General features: G+C 34.2%; 2 protein-coding genes across 3 annotated transcripts; both read left to right on the top strand.

The window, feature by feature from the left end:
• The first annotated feature begins 3,063 nt into the window (after positions 1 to 3,063).
• Positions 3,064 to 10,969, top strand: LOC105629440 (choline-phosphate cytidylyltransferase 2). 2 transcript variants are annotated; one of them, XM_012211034.4, is made up of 8 exons: positions 3,065 to 3,339; positions 3,796 to 3,909; positions 4,240 to 4,335; positions 4,925 to 4,967; positions 5,045 to 5,200; positions 5,360 to 5,440; positions 10,266 to 10,364; positions 10,463 to 10,969. In XM_012211034.4, the coding sequence occupies exons 1-8, from the start codon at positions 3,173 to 3,175 to the stop codon at positions 10,664 to 10,666; spliced, it is 960 nt and encodes a 319-aa protein (XP_012066424.1). In that variant the 5' UTR covers positions 3,065 to 3,172; the 3' UTR covers positions 10,667 to 10,969. The 2 variants fall into 2 exon arrangements, with proteins under 2 accessions (XP_037492864.1, XP_012066424.1); XM_037636936.2 differs by lacking the exon at positions 4,240 to 4,335 and having other exon boundaries at positions 3,064 to 3,339.
• Positions 10,970 to 11,747: 778 nt separating this feature from the next.
• Positions 11,748 to 13,287, top strand: LOC105629439 (anthocyanidin 3-O-glucosyltransferase 6). Its single transcript, XM_012211033.4, has one exon. The coding sequence runs from the start codon at positions 11,795 to 11,797 to the stop codon at positions 13,199 to 13,201; it is 1,407 nt and encodes a 468-aa protein (XP_012066423.1). The 5' UTR covers positions 11,748 to 11,794; the 3' UTR covers positions 13,202 to 13,287.
• The last annotated feature ends 4,708 nt before the right edge of the window (positions 13,288 to 17,995 follow it).

A 17,995-nucleotide genomic window follows, 5' to 3' on the forward strand; every position in this document is an offset into this window, starting at 1 on the left:
GTCCCAGTCAAAGCCAAAGGAAATAGATTAAATGAATAAGAAGATTTTTGGATATTTTTCATTCTTATTTTCTGCTGCAGCTACAATGAATTTAAATAGGAAAAGAAGTCAACTGTTTATTCCTATTCTAATGGCCACAATCGGCACTAATGAGATATCTTAGCCATATTTTGTTGACAGTATCATGACTAAGTAAACAACATTTAAAAAGAAAAATAATTGCAGCAAAATAAATATAGCAACATAATTAATCTAAATACTTCTTATTCCTGATGACCACCCTTGTTGACCGTCGTGGTGGTCTATCAGTGTTTCGGAAGGTTATGAACTGCTGGCCATGCTGAAAGAAGGTTTTAAGAAATAGGTTACTAGTTACATATTTAGCAGCTTTGATACCATAAATATGTAAAGTACAAAGCGAAGGAAAGAAACATATCTCCATTGTGAGCATTTGAACACAGCAGAGAGCCACAACTAACTTCCTTAACAATAGATACATGATTGAATTGTACAACCAACTTCCTAAACAACAAATATAATATCCAAAACAATCACAACTGAAATGGAGAGATCCAAGGCTAAGGATCAACTACTCCTCTATCGCGCTGGTACTGTACTCTATCTGCATTTACAACTGCTACTTGCATCCTTCAAAGTGATAATATGGTGATGATTTGATTGATTTATTTATATGCAATCTTCAAAACACTCATTGTGCCTAAACCTTGAACAAACTTATGAACCTTGTATTTCAAGAAGACCGACTTCTTCTATCCTTTAAATCGGCCAGCATTTGGTTGTTTCTTATGAAGGGATTATCTTCGATTACTTCTCTCCTAAACACTAAATCTTCCCTTATTCAAATTAAAACTCAGCAATTTTGTTATTCAAATTTCAATCGTGATTTCTTGGCTTCCCTTGTTTACTATTACCATCTCCAACAATTACGGGCTAGTCGAACAGTATATCAACCCTCTTTTGAATTATTGTGGGTTAAGAAGTTGTGCGCTCGTGGAAAATAGTTTTTTATTATTAACTCTAAACCTAAGCATCATTATGTGCACTATATATAAATATGGGCACGTGGGGGAATAATGAGATTTTCGATATCGGCCTCAATAAAATTTAGAATATTCTGCAAATCAGATGGTGGTCTGGTTGGTCTTCTCACTTACGTGAAGAGTGAAAGGTCTCGAGTTCGAGTCCTTTCAATTACAGGTGTTTTCACCACTTTGATGAGCCAAGTCAGGATACCTGTGATTAAGACGAAAAAAAATTACATTTTATTATTTGATTAGATATAATTTCTAAAAATTATTTTTAAAATAAATAAATATATATAATAAAAAAGAAAAAATATACTCATCTTTTTTTATGGTTGTAGGAAAAATTATGGGTTTATTTGAAAATGATATAACGTTTCTTTTAAGAATCTTTTTTTATTACTTAATTAACTTATTTATTTATTTTAAATTTGCAACTTAGAACAATAGAGAAACAAAATACTTGAATTAACTTGTTAACTGACCAATATTGGATCCTAGCATGATTTGTTTTGTAATTTTCATTTATTGACTTGGCTTTTTTTTTTTTTTTTGTCCATCAAAATCAAATTTAATTAAATTATAGCATTTTCAAACTTATTTTTGAAATTTAAATTGGTAATTTTTTTATATAATTTATTTCTTGTTATATGTTGAGTTCTTAAAAGAGTTTTATTCTTAATAAAAATTTGTTATTTTTTATTTTCTTTTTCATTATTGAATTAATTTGTAGCCACTGTCACTTTAATTTAGTAAGAGATTTATATCTCTCTTGCAATAAATAGATGGCCTCCTAATTAAGTATTTTTAATTTTCTTGATATTTTTTTTATATCCTAAATATGTTTGGCTTGAAAGAAAATTGTGTTTATGAAATTGAAAAAAACTAGAACTATATTTCTATTTTGGATTTCAAGAGTTTGTGTATATGTTCATATATTCCTTTCTCCAATGCACTGGGTAAATAATACTATCACTATAGTCAAAATAATTACCATTGTCAATTTAGATCATCTTCTCATTTCTTTTCTTTTATCTACCAATAAAAAAAATTTATTATTATTTTTCATTATAGCTGTATATAGATATTGATTTGTGATTGAGGGCAAGAGTTGGAGATTGAGCGATAACTTAATTTTCTTTTTGAGCACCTATCAGGGTTTTAAGAATATGTATTTATAAATCAGGAACCGAAGGATTAGGTATAATAATTGGATTGAACTTTATTTTGAAACCACTTCATTATATAAAAATAAAATCAAGTACATAAGAAATAACATTTCAAGTAGCTTATGCGAGAAAGTTTTATACAAATTAATCAATAGTATTTATTTTAATCTAAATAAAAACTTATGCTTTAATATTATATAAATAAAAAATTAAAAGAGTATAAAACACGATAATATAACGAACATTGTCAATATACAACACACGTCATAAAAAAAATTAGTATATATAAAAATATGAGAATCATTAATTGTTTCTATGTGCTGACATGATACTTTTTTGAAAGAGAAACTCTCTAATATTTTAACATTTGTCTCTATCTTATTTGAGAAATTTTTGAGCATTTATCTTTTTATCTCCCATAATTTATTTTTCAATAATGATCTGCCTTTTATTTTTATCAGTTTTAAATTCATTCAATTATGGCATGTGAAAAAATGTAAATTTAAAATTTAAAATTTAAAATTTTAGATATATATTATATTAGTTTTAAAATTTAAAATCAAACCAAATATGCCATTTATTTTTTTTGGTAGAAATCAAATATGTCATAATAGAAAAACTATTTTATCTAAATTTAAAATTTTTATAATTTATAAATATAAATATTTTTATTTTTATGTAGTTTAAATTTCGAATAAATATAGAATTATATTGCCTAGTTTGGATATATGGTGCAATTAATTTTATATTGCATAGATTGTGTTTGTGAAGATATTAAAAATAGGGTGCGATTACAATAAATTGCAAAATTTGAGGGTAATTTTTATGCATTGGGTCATTAAAAAAATAGGGGTAAAAGGCCGAAACTCGAGACAAATAAATAATGGTGGTATGATAATTGACATGCAAAGAAGAACAGAGAAATTGTGAATTCCAAGTCGGATGAGCGAGGAATAGAGAATGAATGGAAATGTGATCTCCTGTGAAGGTCATTTGAACTCGACCAATGATTCTTCTAATTCAGATCCCATGAGTCCTTCTGATCGGCCTGTTCGTGTCTATGCTGACGGGATCTACGATCTCTTCCACTTCGGCCACGCTCGCTCCCTCGAACAAGCCAAAAAATCGTTTGTTTCCTCTCTATATATTGTATATATGTCGCTTTATGCATTTATGGTGTTTTTTGCTTTTTCAAGGAATTTGAATTGAAAGCTCTGTGTTAAGGAATTTCATGTCTAAATATAATCTCAGTTTTCTTAGTTCGCTTGAAATATTGATTTCATCCTTCTCTTGTCTTTCTGCATATAAGTTATTTTCTTATTCCTTTATGCAGAATTAGCGGTAATCAAATTCATTTCTAGTCTAATACATTTTTTATTTGACTGTTGATTTGTTATTATCTTTTCATGTTCTTTTACTTTCGATTTCCAGTTTGTTATTGTATGCATATGTAATATTATGTCGTTGACGTTATGCAAGATTTGAGTTCCTTTTTTATTTTTTCCTTTTAAATTTCATTTCACACAATATTTAATTTTTTTTGCAACTTCTTTCTTTTATTTAATTTCAAATTCTTAAATCAGGTTCCCAAACACTTATTTGCTGGTTGGATGTTGCAACGATGAAATCACCCACAAGTACAAGGGAAAAACTGTTATGACAGAATCTGAGCGATATGAATCTCTTCATCATTGCAAGTATGTTTCATCTCAACTATTCAACCCAATAATAATGAGTTGCTTAATGATTATAGATGTCAAATAGATATAATGGTGTACCTGAATTGCAGTCTTTTATAGTGAAAATTTTATTTTAAGGTACTGTTTTTGGATAAGGACATGGTGCGTCGAATTAGAAACATTTCTTTAGCAACACTGGTTTGAATGCAAGCATTAAAAACGGGTTTTCTCATGTTTGAATGGCAACTCTGTCTTAGATCTGTTGATACTTTGTTTTTATTAGATGAGAGACGTGAAGCCCCAAATTGACAATTTTGATTTGATTGAGTTTTATTATTGAGTTTTTAGGTGGGTTGATGAAGTCATTACTGATGCTCCTTGGGTGATCACACAAGAATTTCTTGACAAGCACAATATTGATTATGTAGCTCATGATTCACTCCCGTAAGGTTTCTTATTCAAAATGGTTATCTTAGTAGCCGTTGGTCAATACTATATTAGAAATAATGCTCAGTTTGCCTCTTGAACTTGATTCCGATATATAATATACCAAAATTTGAGCTTGTGATTCGATTTTAATATAAACCAAAAGATCAGTTTGGACCTTTTTGTTTTTACTAGGACAAGATCGTTGATCAGGTTATTAAGTGAAAATGAGTAACTCATTTGAGGTGAGAGAAAACTAGGTCACTAGCTTTTCTTCTTTTCTATATCACATACTCATTGACCTGCCAAAAAAAGCAAAATTGGTCTTCTGTTAAAAATTCTTGTTAAAATTGATCCAAAAACTGATCTTTGAGTAAATCGTACATTGCAAACAAGTTCAAAGGTCAAATTGAGTATTGTTCTATTCCTACTGTATATGTTAATTGATGAAGTATTGCTAATTCATTTTTCAAAGTTGATTCTATATTTCACTATATATAATGCCATATGTGATGCTGGCTCAGGCCTTAAGTGACCTAGCTAGTTTCCTAAACCTATTTAGTTTCATCTAATCCCTTATAACTTGGCAATTGAATATGTTACATAGCTATGCTGATGCTAGTGGAGCTGGAAAAGATGTTTATGAATTTGTAAGTTCGATGAACTTTATCTACTGGTTATTTTTTATTATTCTGGACATAGCTTTGTCAATTAACTTGTAATGCAGGTGAAAAAAGTTGGAAGATTTAAGGAAACAAAAAGAACTGATGGAATTTCTACATCAGACATTATCATGAGAATCGTTAAAGACTATAACCAGTATGTGATGCGCAACTTGGATCGAGGATACACGAGAAAAGAGCTTGGCGTTAGCTTTGTGAAGGCATGGTTTTTACCTAATTTTGTTTTTTTCCCTGCTTTCCTTTTGGGTCTTATTTAGTTATCATTGGATTCTAGACAAAGGTCTGCTGTTACTTTGACTTGATTTGTTTCTTGCTGATAATGAAACTTATATATGTTTGGTTTGGGTCATGTTAAACAGGAAAAGCGCCTGAGAGTGAATATGCGGTTAAAAAAAATACAAGAGAAAGTAAAGGAACAACAAGAAAAAGTTGGAGAAAAGGTAGGTCTTGTCTAAACCCATAATTGTTTCTTTTTTTTTTTTTCTTCCTTTTTTTTTCTTTTTTAAGCTATAATGAGTATGGCTATGTTTGATTCTTCTGGATATATGTTGTTTTCTCTGGGTACCACTGATGTAATCCTATCTTTATCATGTGGCCTTAGAAAAACTGATTTTATTTCATACCCTATCGAGCTTATGCCATGCATTTTTTAGGTGTTTCTTAGCTTCGTTTTGTACCTATGGAACCAAATTACTGTTGTAGACCCCTCTCCTGCCATCTTTGTTGCTTGTTCCCATAAATCCAAGGGCAAAGCCTACCTTTTCAATTAAGGGGGAAACTATTGATCACTGAAATCAAAAGGGGCAAATGGTTAAAGACAACAAGAAATTTAGTGTGTGTCTTGTGGTTCCCCTTCTGTTACACGTTGTTTTGCTTCTACATAAATCAAGTCTTATTTTTCTTTAATGTAGTTGAAATGTCTTCTATCTTGATTAATGTAAGCCCACCAAAATATTAAAGCAGTCATTTTAATATAGAATATGCATTTTTGGTTGTTGAAAGTGTTATGTCCAAGTTTGCTCTATCTTGGCTAGTGCGTTGCCACACATGAAGGAAACATGTCACCATTTTTTTATTGTCCTATGCTTCTATTTGCAATCCCATTATCATCCGCATTTGTTTTAAGGTGGTCATTTAGCAACATTTCTTTAAAATCTACAATGCAATAGTGTTAGCTGTATGTCAATTTAGCGGCAAGTCTCATTATTATCTTTTTTTTACTCTTTTCATTTAATTTTTGAAGAATGTGCATTATTGCATTTAAAGAAAAAAAAAAAAAAAGAAATACTAATTTCCTGTGACGGGTGATTCTTTGCTTGTAGACTATATGAGTTTGAAGCCTATGTTGTATGCTTGCACTTTTTCTTTCTGTGTTCTGTATACACAAGGATTATCTAGTCATTTATTATCATTTCTTCTTCTTTTTCTTGTTTTCTAGGAGAGGATTTGATTTTTGAATTTTAAGAGTTAAGGCACCAAAGCAATAAAATTTGCTTGAAATTTTGTAAGAAACATCAATCTTTCATAATACAATTAATAAGTAGTTAGTACTCCGTGCAGGATAATTTATGCAATTATTACTTTTACGAATCACTAGGAGTTGTATTCCATATAAAGTGCATATATTGTCTTCTTATGGCTGAAGGAAAGACATTATTCTAGGTTCCCTTAGAATACAAATAGAAAGAAGGAAAAGGAAAGATAGAACTAGGTCAATGAATGGCTTAATAAGCATTTTTTTTCTAAATTTTGTACATTTCTTGCAATGGTATACAAATTTTTTGGCAATTTTACCCTAATTTAAAAATAATATCATTTTATAAGTCTAAGTAAAAAATATATTACATTTGTTTTCTCTCTCTTCTTAAGCACCAAAAATTTTCTCTCCTTGCCTGCACATTTTTTTCTTTTTCTCCACCCATGGCTCTTTTTCCCACACCAACTTCAATCTTCACTTTCTCTCTTCTTCTTCCTCCAAGTTTCAATTTCCTTCCTGTTCTTCTAATTCTTCTTTCAATTTTACTTTTTCCTTCTTCTCCTTGCTTCTTTTCTTGCTATGCTTTCAATTTTCACTTCCTACTTTCTCTCTCACATTATTCTTTTTGTTTTGGAAGAGATATTGAAGTAGGAAAAGGGAAGCCATGGAGAGAGAGAAAGGCTAGGGTAGGATGGGAGAAGAGGGGAGAGAGAGAGAGAGAGGAAAAAAATGAAGTGATAAATGTGAGGGGGAAAAAAGAAAAATAAAAAATTAATTTTAATTTAGATTAATAGTGTTGGTCCTCGTATGCGTGGCTCACAAGGGGGGTGAATTGAAACTTTAAAATTTTCAGAATGCAGTAATAAATCCTTTCCAATTTCAAGCTGTAAAAATTATCAGAGCAACAGTGCGGTAAAAAATAATCACAAGATGTTTTATGTTCTTTCAATAACAAAACATAAAGGTTGAAAGTAGAACGATATTAAATGATAAATCCTCTAGCTTTTCTTAAAAGCTGTGACAGACTATTACATTTTATGATAGAGTAAGGAACTGAGAAAACAAACACCCAAGCAACAAGCAATAGATAATTCGATCCAACCAGAGGTTAGAGAAGGAGAACTTGAACTGAAGTGTTTGATTGATGATAATATTCCAATGCAGAACAGAAAGAACTGTTAATGGACTGAGCTAATTACAGGAAATCTCTCAAGAAAAGAAATAACAGAAGATAAAAGAAAAACTTGATCCAAAAGGAATCAAGCCAGGAAACACAAAGGTCCCAACAGAAAATTCTGCTCAATTATCATAATTTTCCAAAAGATGCTCATACCAAAAACACAACTCCCTTTTATCGATTAGTGCCAAGTCAGTTGTAACTAACTGGGACAGCTGTCTCTATCTAATTATGTCTCCTCCTTGTGTCTCCTTGAGTAAACTTTGAGAGGCTTTCGGCTGGGCCTATCAATTTAAAAATACAAATATTCTTTTTTCAAATTTCAGCAAGAACTAAAATTTGAATTTAACAATATTCTTCTTTCAAATTTGAGAAGTAATTAAAATTTGAACTTAAAATCTGCAGTAGCTAGAAATGAATAGAGTGACAGAGTAGCAGAAGAGAAAGACATGGTCAGAAGATGAGTTGTTCTGATGTAAAGTAAATAGACTAAATATCATTCAACTAGAATTTTCAAGTAAACAAATAACTTAATGGGAAAATGCTGTAGTATTAGGAAATTAAGTCAATTCAGTGCAACAGAATAAGAACTTGGATGGCAGCATGTGTTGGTGGGGTTTTGCTATTGTCTACACAGAACTTAAATTGGAAAGAGAAATAGAGCATACAGTGCAAAATAGATAAATTTGAAGTTGCTAGCTGAAGAAACCACAAAGTTGTGTAAAATAGAATAAAGAATTTGCAGAATTTAAGGATTCAAAGAAATAAAAAAGAATATAAGAACCACCAACCAAATTTCAGAAAAGTAAAAGTGCGGAAATATAAATGAGCATAATAAAGAAATAGAAAGTTGAGACACCAGAATTTTTATGGTATATGTTTAATGGGCCAAACGCATGCTCAGTAGAGCTCTACTTGTTTATAGACTTAATGGAAGGGAAAGAAATATGTATGACAAGAGAAAGGATGAGTAGAGCAGGGGAGGGAAAGATGGTGAGAGAGATAGAGGAGGAGGGGAAGGGGAAGGGGAAAAGAAACAGAGGACTAAGGAAGAGAGGAGATGAGAAAAATCAAAAATTAAAAGCAAAATTAACCAAAGGGTTCTAATTTATGATACATGAGGATGAAGAGATGAAGAGACGAGATTGTTTAAGGGGAATTGTGTACTGTATTTGGAGCAGCGTCTTCTTCTCATGGGAGTTTATTAAAGGTGTGGTTATTGGTGATTATTGTTATTATTATATCTGCAATGGAACATACTACGTAAGTTTTATTTTTTATTTTTGTTACATGCATGATGTGAGTTTTTAACCAAACCAATCCAAATAACCTTTCATTTGCTTAGTCCACATTATTTGTGGCAACGGTTGTGTTGGACATGTAGTAGTTCAATTATTGCTAATGCTATTAGTAGGCATATGTCCACTCAATTTAACAAGTGAATGAGACCTTATTTATTTCGAAAACCTATCTGGTATAACCTTGGGAGAAGCATGCCTCAAGAGCTAGTTGATGGGGTTGGAGCCGAAGTTCATATAAATCCCACATTGAAACCCATAGAGTTGGTGTATGATCCAAGTCCCATACTGTGGAACTAGAATCATAACAACCCACCATGGTAGTCCTGATGCCCATAATAGGTTAATTTTATATTAGGGCTATTACTATCCATAGATGAACACTGTAATAATGTTGTCTCCACCTAGCCTTGAGTGAAAACTACAGTGCTGGTGTAATTTCCCAAATCACTCGGTCGCAATTGGGAGTAGTCTAGATCTAACCTTAAGCTCATTCAAAGTATGCTCTAAGCCTCTAACCTTAGGGTTGTTAGAGAGTCTAGATCTCAATTTAGTTGAAAATAATTGTGATCTCAATTTAGTTGAAAATAATTGTGCTAAATTGTTTTATTAAAAATTGCTTCTTAGATTGAAATTACATCATTTTGCCTTAACCTTCAAAATAGGAATATATATTTGAGACTTTTATTAAAATAGGAAAGTACTAAATTAAGAAACTACTAATTAGAACTTCTTAATGATAAAACTTCTAAATTAAGAAAATTGGCGTAGTTGCATCTCTAACTGCCATAATTGCATTCGTAACGACATTAGAATAACCATACCTCAAAAGGCAGATGTTGAGATTAGAGAGTCCAACTTTACATAAACCTGTGTTTAAAGGTTCTGTACTTTAATTGGAGGATTCAAGTCCAACACATTGAAATTAGAACCAGAACATGCTGATATATAGTGACCATATGTATAAAGCATGGCATAATAATACTAGAGTGTCAATTGATTAGTCGTCTTATCCACTGTGAACAACATAACTTGACTTTTGTGTTGATTATTAACAAACATAGACAACTTTGAAGTTGACTAAAATATTATATTTGTGTTATTTACTTTTGTTTTCAGTGGATAAATTCCTTTCTATGAGTTTTCTATTACAATTTGCTGATTTCCTACCAGATACTGTTAACCATTATTAAATCGATGATATGCCTGGATGGTGCTTGTTGCTATCTGAATTTCCATGCTCATAACATTTTGTGATTTTTACTTGTCCTATATTGTAGGATTTGATATGTTTATTATATCTAATGTTCTAGATTCATACTGTTGCTATGCATCGAAATGAATGGGTGGAGAACGCTGATCGTTGGGTTGCTGGATTTCTGGAAATGTTTGAAGAAGGCTGCCATAAAATGGTATGCTTCCATCATATTCAGGAACATATTTTAAAAGGCTTAACTTTTTGAATAAAATATTTTCCAGAATTATTATCTATTTATTAAATATCTTTCAGGGCACAGCCATTAGGGATCGAATTCAAGAGCAATTAAGAGGGCAGCAGTTGAGGCAGCTGCGACAAAATGGCAAGGGTGATGATGATGATGAAGAGGAAGAATATTATTATGATGATGATGATTATGATGATGATGAAGAATATTATGATGACGAAGAATCATATTATAAGAATGATGAAAAAGATGCAAAAGGAAAGAAATAGAAATTTGCATGCTTTACTTATAATAGGTCCGACTAGAACATGCATTACTTGTATTTCTTTTGTGAAGCTCTACAATAGGATGAAAAAATTGCTGTGCTCACCGAAGAGAGCTTGGATTTGGGGCAAAACTTACTGTAATATTTTACTTTACTCTTTAAGGGAAGTTGGGTTTTTAGTGTTTTAACACAGTATAAAGGCATGAAATTGTAATGTTAGTGATTATATTTTGTAACAAGAGGATGATGCACAATTTCAGTTCATGCTTTGATATTTAATTTTAAGGCTAACCTTTTATATGTTAAATGCAGCATTGTAGCTTGGAGTATTTATATGATACCCTGAACCTTGGTAATTTCCTTGGACTTTTTTGCTTCTTTTTCAGATTATTTCGAAGTTTTGGACTTTTCAGAATGCCCTTTTCTTGATTTGCATTTCCTGTTTTTCATGGCTGCTTGCTGGAATGCCTTCTAGAAAATTTCCTTGCTTTTAGCTTGAGTTTATAAAATATAGCTTCTTTTTACAAAATACTAGAAATTTTTACAGAATATTGGAATTTAGATTTATTATTTTGCAAGTCACTTATAAAAAATAATTGAAAATATTACAAAAAAGTCACTTATAAAAAATTTTATAAGACAACTATCTTTTACAAAATTTTCATGTTATCCCAATTTCATCGCAAGTTTAAATAATCTAACCGTGACCTCAAATTTAATAATTTAATCAATTTCTGGTTGAAATTGAAAAACATATTATTAATGTCATATATTGTTGACGTTGGCCTAATGAGCCTAATGCAATAAGAAGAACTCCATTTATTGTCTTTTAGTGTATAAATGGGCCAGCAGATGGAGGCAAATCTTATCCCTTCCTAAATCCCAGACCACCACCACACAATCCTTCTGGCTTCGTGTTCTTGACTAAGGCCAGAACTCCGCTGCCAGCAAAGCCATGAAGTCATTCTTTTCGTCTCTTTTATTTTTTGTCCTTAATTCATTCTTCTGTTTTTTACACAGTTATCCGAATAAATATCCACTTATCATTTCCTCTTGAAAACAACAGTATAATATATATATATATAATATACTATTATTAATACAAAACTGATAAAACAAACTCTATAGTCTAATGAAGAAAGTAGAACTGGTGTTTGTGCCTTCTCCAGGCGTCGGTCATCTTGCATCGACATTAAAGGCAGCCAACCTTCTCCTTGGCCGCCATGAACGAATTTCCATCACTGTCTTTGTCATCAAACTTTCTTCTGATCTTAAGATCGCTAAATATATCGATTCTCTTCCTACATCTGATCGTATCAGATTCATCCACCTACGACCTAATGATGACTCTAACGATTCACCTCTCACTTTTATTGAAAAATATAAACCCCATATCAAAGAAGCCGTTTCTAAACTTACGGCGAACTCCGATTCCTCTCTCGCAGGATTTGTTCTCGATATGTTCTGTGCGCCGGTGATAGATGTGGCCAACGAGTTTGGTGTCCCGTCTTATATTTTCTATACTTCAAGTGCTGCTTCTCTTGGATTTTGGCTTTATGTGCAGTTTATTCATGATGAGCAACATGTGGACCTTACCCAGTTCAAGGATTCCAACACTGAGTTGGTCGTGCCGACTTCGGTGAACTCAGTTCCCGGAAGGGTTTTCCCTTCATCGTTCTTTGAAAAGGAGCGGCTCGTTCCTCTTCTTGCCCATGGAAGAAGGTTTCGAGAATCTAAAGGTATTATGGTAAATTCATTCATGGAACTAGAATCTCACGCGTTCAACTACTTTGGGCACAGTGAAAGTAGTAAAACTCCTCCGGTGTATCCGGTGGGGCCCATTTTGGGCCTTGAAGGCGACGTTGTGTCAGACGGAAGCATCGGAGATAAGGAAATCATGAAATGGCTTGATGATCAAGCTCCAGAGTCTGTGGTGTTCCTTTGCTTTGGGAGCGGTGGAGGCTTTCCTGAGGATCAAGTGAAAGAAATTGCTTGTGCATTAGAGCATACAGGATACCGATTCTTATGGTCCCTACGACAGCTTCCACCCAAGGGTAAAATGGGACCTCCAAGTGATTATGAAGATCTTGCACAAGTTCTACCAACAGGATTCTTAGATCGCACGGATGGAATTGGCAAAATAATTGGGTGGGCTCCACAGACTGCTATTTTGGGCCACCCAGCGATTGGAGGCTTTGTCTCACACTGTGGATGGAATTCTATTCTAGAGAGCCTATGGTTTGGTGTTCCAATCGCCACGTGGCCAATGTACGCAGAGCAACAATTTAATGCTTTTGCAATGGTGATTGAGCTGGGATTAGCGGTAGAAATAAAAATGGATTATAAGAAAGATAGTGAGATAATTGTAAGTGCTAAGGACATAGAGAAAGGAATTAAGTGTTTAATGGAACATGACAATGAAGTGAGAATGAAAGTTAAAGAAATGAGTGAAAACAGTCGGAAAGCCTTATCCGATGGTGGATCTTCATCTTTTTCGTTGGACCGTTTGATTCAAGATATAATAAATAATGTGATATGAACGATGAAATAATTAGTCATTGTTGTATAAAATAATAATATATGACATGTAAATTTAATTTAATATAGTTTATTTAGAATTTTGCATTTTTATGATTGTATATATCTTATTTTAACTTTGTAACAGCTGAGTTGCAATTTCAAAATTTATGTAAAAAATGAGAATAATAATGATTTTTAATGATAGTTTAAGCAAAAATTTTTATTATTTTCTTTTCTTGGTCACCTGTCTCATCCTTTTCTCTTGCGTTTCCTTCCTCATAAAAGTCATCCTATTAATATAGAAAGTCAAACATAAAACTGATGCCAACTCTTGGTGGCATCTGTAATTTGTTTTTTGTAAGTTTTGAAATATAGCAAATCCTATACACTTTAAGCTAAGGCCATATTCATTACGTGAAATGGAATATAGAACAAATTCTCAATTCCTCAACTTATTGTTCACCAGCAATGATAGACACCTATTTTGTTGTATACTGGAGAAATAGAGCACAGCTAAAAGACTGAATAGCAAATAAAAGATTTAGGTTTGATATTAGGAAATAATGCTCCTAATATCGCTCCCCTAATCACTCGTATAATCAACTTTATTTAATACCCTGTATATCAGATCAAGGCCTTCTCCAGAGAAAAGTTTAATGATCATTCTTAATCCCAATATAATTCCGTTATCCAATATTTCTGAGAATATTACATCCTGAGATTATCAAATTGATGTGGTGAGCGTGAATGTTAAATTGTCAGATTTGCAGTCTAGTAGCTCGCCCCTCCCCCATTGCAAAATAGCTATTACGCCCTCAACAATGCTATGGAAAAAACACCTGCTACAGGACTTGGGGAAGCTAACAGGGTCTGGAGCTCTATGGAGAAATTAATACCCATGCCCCCTGACGCATCTGTTCTAGATCTACAGGCGACGGTGTTGCTAACTCAAGCCTATAATAATTTTGCAACTGTCTTGAAAAGGATAATGGCGAAACCCATGAATCCTGTGTCCTAGATACCCCTGGAGGCGAACGCTGAGTTAACATCATGACAGAAAAAGGAGACACAACCAATAGGACCATGGGCGATGGAATGGAAGACGGGGACTCCTCTTAGCACACGGACACTCAGAATAGAATCCACATGCACGTGCAATCCACTACGTTGCTTGGAAACATGTGTCACAACGATGAAGAGGAATTCCGAGCCAAAACCTTGCAAGTCCTAAAGGATTTCTGTGAAGCAGGGAGCAATACTGACTTTGAGTTGAGAAATGACTTGCCCTTGAGACCGAAGATTATGTCGGTGAATTCTCCACACAAGTTCAAGATGCCAACATTCGAGACCTATGATGGTACCATCAATCCTCGGAGCCACCCGGCAAATCTTCGAACGGTAATGCATATTCAAACAATAGTGGACGTACTGCTATTCCAATCTTTCCCCATCACCCGGAAAGGGCCTACGCAAGAATGGTTCCAAATTCTCAAGACCGAGTCCATTGCAGCTTTGCTTAGCTCGCAGTGTCATTCAAAGCTCGGTTCATTACATGTATCCTGAGCAAAAAGATATCATCAAACCTGATAGACTTTAAGAGGGCAGATGACGAGTCTCTTCGACATCACCAAATTTCAAAAGCTCATCTTGCAAATAGAAGACCTCAACACCGAAATGGTCATCAATGCAATGGCCAAAAATTGTAACTATAATAAACTTTTTGATTCACTGTACATTGATAGGCCTCACTCTTTTGTAGAATTAATGGCCCGAGCCAATAACTTTGCCCGGCTAGACGAAGCATGGAAAGCACAACAAGCGTAGAATAAGGAGAGTGAATCCCATAGGAAGATGCATAAGACCAGAAGATACTCTCTTGTGAGAGTGAGTAGACCGGATAGAACAAGACTGAACTATTCCATCTGATCACCTTATTCTAACAACAGCAGCTCGGTCATAAAGGAAGGAGACTTCACACCTTGGGCCAAGAGCCAGACAAATATTCTACGTTGGCTGAAAGACAACTAAGAAGAAATTCAGTTTAATTACCTGAGAAAATTGAGAGGAATCTGTAGCCCAAAGAGACAAAAGCAAGTATTGTGAGTTCCACAAGTATGTAGGCCACAGTACTGCACATTGTGGGCAATTGAAGGAGATTCAGTGCCTGATCCAAAGAGGAGTGCTAAAAAGATTCATTAGAAAAGACGGGAACTAGGAGAGCCCTACCAAGCCAGTAACAGAGTCATCTAAGAAAGCAGGCAAACAATCGATAAGAGCCAAACCCCTTGGTACCATTAATATGATTTGTGGTGGTGCTATAGGAGGAGATAGTAGCTTGGCGACAAAGAGGCATGCCTAGGAAATTTACTCAGTGCATACTAAAAGAGTAGCAGAGCCTCTACACAAGACCATCACTATCTCTGAATAGGATAACAAGCATGTTCATTTCCCATATTTTGATGCCCTAGTAGTTGAAGGCATGATGGAGAACTATAATGTCCGAAGAATGCTCATAGATGATGGTAGCTCGGTAAACTTGATAACCTTAGAAGTCTTCAAGGCCCTCAAACTCGACATTACTAAGATCAAATCCATGTGAACCCCTTTGGAGGGGCTAGCGGGGAGACAAGTATCCATGGAAGGTAGCTTAGAAATAGCACTAGAACTCAAAGATAGAGAGCACACCAGAACAGAAATGCCTAAGTTCGTGGTTATGGACATCCCTTTTCCTGATTATGCAATACTTGGGCGGCCGCTGTTCTACACCTTAGGCACCTACACATCAATCAGGTATTTAGTAATGAAATTTTACTCTAACTCAGGTGATATTATAATAGTTAGGGGAAATCAAAAAGTCGCCAAGGAGGCATATGTAGTAGCACTTAAAGGGGCACAACTCATACTGCCCCTCCAAATGGCACAAGATCCCAAGCTGGAAGAACAAGAGTGAGAATTACTTGAGCAAACAATTATAGAGCCATTCGATATCCCTTGGACAGAATTGAGCTAAATCCTGAGCTTGAGCGGGAACTATGGTACATCATCATAGCTAAATCCCAAAACTCTAAAAGCAGACACTGACCTTAAAAGCCACCATACTCTCTTCCATTTAAGATGTGCTGAAGAAGAATAAGCAAAGCTTCGCTTGGACAACATCAGACATTAAAGGAATTGACCTAGACATAGTCAACCACAAGCTCAACATTGACCTGAGCATAAGCCCGTCAAATAAAAGAGAAAGAATCGGACACTCATATGTCAAAAAGTGATCGCCATAGAGGTAGATAAGCTTATCAATGCAAGTTTCACAAGAGAAGTACATTATTCCCAGTGGTTGGTCAATGTAGTCCTTGTTCCAAAATTAAACGGCAAATGGCGCCTCTGTGTGGATTCACAGATCTAAATAAAGTTTGTCCTAAGGATCCTATCCTTTGCCAAATATAAACCAACTGGTGGACTCCATAACAAGGTCTGAGAAATACAGCTTCATGGACATCACATCAAGTTATCACCAAATAAAAATGAACCAATTGGGAGAGGAAAAGATGACCTTCATCACTGATCGAGGAATAAATTGCTACGAGGTCATGCCTTTTGGACTCAAAAATGTCGGAGCCACATACCAACGATTAGTGAACATAATGTTCAAAGATAAAATTGACAAAATAATGGAGGTATACGTGGACAATATGATAGTGAAAAGTAGATGAGCTGAGGAGCATGCCAGAGACTTAAAGCAGACATTCCAGATATTATCAAAATATAATATGAAATTTAACCCAAACAAATGTGTCTTTAGTGTAACTACAAGTAAATTCCTGGGCTTTATGATATCTAGAGAGGAATCAAAGTTAACCTAGAAAAAATAGCTGAAATCACAGAAATGTCGCCTCCAAGAAACATCAATAAAGTTCAGCAGCTAAAATGGGAGGATTACAGCCTTAGGGAGCTCATATCTGATAGCCTCGCGAAGCGAGCAAATTTATTAAGTTATAATCACATGATTTGCATGATTGCGTGTTTATTTTTATACATTTTACGTTTTCTCGTATTGTTTTTGGTTTAAAGTTGTTTTAGGAATGCATTTGAGTAAAGGATTGGAAAGGCTTGATGTTATGAAGAAGAAGGATCAAAATTTGACTAAGTATGGAAAAGAGAAGTCCTGCCAAGCAAATTCACGATGCGAATGAAGTCGTGCAACATGGGAAGAAATGAAAATTTGCGAGCGCGACCAAAAATGCACGGGCGCGATTTGTATAGCAGAAGTTCTAGAAGGCTTCAAGCAAAATTTGCGGGCGCGACATCATAATTCGCGAGCGTGAAGAACACAACCAAAACGGTAGAAGAGTACCAAGCATAATTCGCGAGCGCAACATTAAATGCGTGAGCGCGAAAAGCACTCCAGAAGAGGTAGAGAGATCATAAACAAAGATCGCAAGCGCGACTCTTAAACTCGCGAGCGTGAATCGAGTTCCCAGGAGATGGCAATTACTACCTTTTCACCAGAAAATCATGTCCTCCCATGAATAGGTCGGAACTTTTCCCAACAAGAGTCATCTGAAGCACCTTTTGGCTAACCAATCACCATCACAACCAACATCATCATCCTCTTCTATAAATTACAAACAAATGAAGAGGGAATCATTCAGAAATCGCTCAGAAAACTCAGAAAAAGAGAAGAAGAAAAACTAGTAGTAGAAAGTGTAAAAGTAGTACTTAGAAATAAGTTGACGAGAGTCACTTATTATTGTTTGTGCAAAGAACATCAAGAAATTCCTCGAGGTGTGACGCCCTCCGGAGGCTTGAGTTTGAC

This window comes from Jatropha curcas, chromosome 2, assembly GCF_041381405.1.
Source record: "Jatropha curcas cultivar XTBG-Jc1 chromosome 2, XTBG_Jcur_1.0, whole genome shotgun sequence".
Lineage (NCBI taxonomy): Eukaryota > Viridiplantae > Streptophyta > Magnoliopsida > Malpighiales > Euphorbiaceae > Jatropha > Jatropha curcas.